General features: G+C 60.1%; 1 protein-coding gene across 1 annotated transcript in view; it reads left to right on the forward strand.

The window, feature by feature from the left end:
* The first annotated feature begins 877 nt into the window (after window positions 1-877).
* The window catches only part of ENPP7 (ectonucleotide pyrophosphatase/phosphodiesterase 7), an 11,055-nt gene continuing 10,151 nt past the window's right edge, over window positions 878-1,781 (forward strand). Inside the window, exon 1 of the mRNA XM_011991027.1 lies at window positions 878-1,351. Within this exon, the coding sequence (XP_011846417.1) occupies window positions 880-1,351 (472 nt within the window). The 5' untranslated portion in view covers window positions 878-879. The remainder of the gene's footprint in view (window positions 1,352-1,781) is intronic.

The following is a 1,781-nucleotide window of genomic DNA, read 5'->3' on the forward strand; positions in this document are numbered from 1 at the left end:
CCATCACGGCTTCCTGCCTTCCTTTCTTTTGGGAAACTATCTTTTTTTTTCTTCTTTGTTCATTTTATTTTCTGTGTCCCCAACTCGAATGGAGGCCACCAGGATCATTGTCTGTCTCATTCACTTCTGTGTCCCCAGAACCTAGAACCATGCCTGGCACACAGAACGTGCTTAATAGGTGCTGAGACAGAGACATACAGAGAAGGAAAGAGGGAGAGAGATAGAGAGAGAGAGAATAAGAGAAAGGGGAAGGAGAGATGGCAGAGAGGGAGGGAGGGAGAACTGCATGCTGAATCCAGGGGTTCCTCTCCCACCTCTCATGTGCCCATGGTAACAAGGGAGTCCCCCTCTTCTGACCCCTTGTCAAAAAGCCCATCAAGCAAGAACGCCGGAGCCCCAGGCCCCCTCTGAAATTCCCAAGAAGGAAGCACCCCAAGAAGGAAGGCACGCAGGACGCTGCTCTGGAGCCATCGGGTTTCGGGTCTGCTAACCAAGCTCCAGGAGCCCCTTAACAGGAGCAAGAGGAGAAGAAGAGGCACCCAGCCTGGGGTTCCCCCCGGAAAAGGCCATGCTGTGACCCAGGCTTGGTCCTGGCCCTGACCATGGGAAGCCTGCCCCACAGGCCCTCACCCAGGCAGACCTGAGGCCCATGCACCGCTAGAGGCCTGGAGGGGGGTTCCACCCCGCCCTCACCTGGGTCCCCTGGGGTCAGGGTGAGCTGGGACAGAGGGACCACCGGCTGCTATGGGGGAGGGAGAGGGCACGACTTTCCTGGTGGAACGGGCTCCTGCTGTGCTCTGAGCCCTGGGTCACTGTCCACACTCTGGGGAGGGAGGGAGGAGCCTGGAGCCCCAAGGGCGCGGCTGGCAATAAAGGCAGATGCTCAAGTTGATGCCACCCCACGCACGTGAGGCTGGGATCAGGGGTGGCACTGACCCGGCTGGGGAGCCCACTCCCGAGGTACGACCCAGGGATGTGCACAGCCACATTCCAAAGACGCACGGGATGAGATCAGCCCGGGTGACCCTGGGACTTTGCCCTCCTCGGCAGGAGCCGGTCCTATGCACCCTGTGTGCCTGTCCATCTGGAAGGCCCAGCATGAGAGGCCCAGCCATCCTCCTCACTGTGGCTCTGGCCGCGCTCCTGGCTCCCGGGGCCGGGGCACCGGTACAAAGTCAGGGCTCCCGGAACAAGCTGCTTCTGGTGTCCTTCGACGGCTTCCGCTGGAACTATGACCAGGACGTGGACACCCCCAACCTGGATGCCATGGCCCGAGACGGGGTGAAGGCACGCTACATGACCCCCGCCTTTGTCACCATGACCAGCCCCTGCCACTTCACCCTGGTCACCGGTAAGTACCGCCCCAGGATGGGGCCTGGGGGTGGGCGGGCCTGAGAAACCAGGTGGCATAGAGCCCTGTCGTGCAGGATAAAGGGGAGAGGTCCTCATTCCATGCACAGGACACAGCCAAGGGGACCATTAGGAATCCTCACGGTTGGTAGCAACAGATCCGGGACAAAGAAAAATGACCAGGGGGGTCCTTAAAGCCGTGGCCGCAGCCAGGGCAGCAACCCCAGAAGGCTTCAGGAGGAAGGTAGCGTGGTGGGCTCCCTGATGACTCCCACGGCTCCCCTCCCCTGCCTGCCCCTCCAGCTGGCTGTGTCAGCCTCTCCCTCTCCCTTCCATCTTTTCCATTTCCCACCCAACACCTCCCTGACAGATCTGCCCAGGCTGTAGACAATACACACATAGGTTTTTTAAAAGCCGAATATGGGGCCAGA

This window comes from Mandrillus leucophaeus, unplaced genomic scaffold, assembly GCF_000951045.1.
Source record: "Mandrillus leucophaeus isolate KB7577 unplaced genomic scaffold, Mleu.le_1.0 Scaffold1, whole genome shotgun sequence".
Classification (NCBI taxonomy): Eukaryota; Metazoa; Chordata; class Mammalia; order Primates; family Cercopithecidae; genus Mandrillus; species Mandrillus leucophaeus.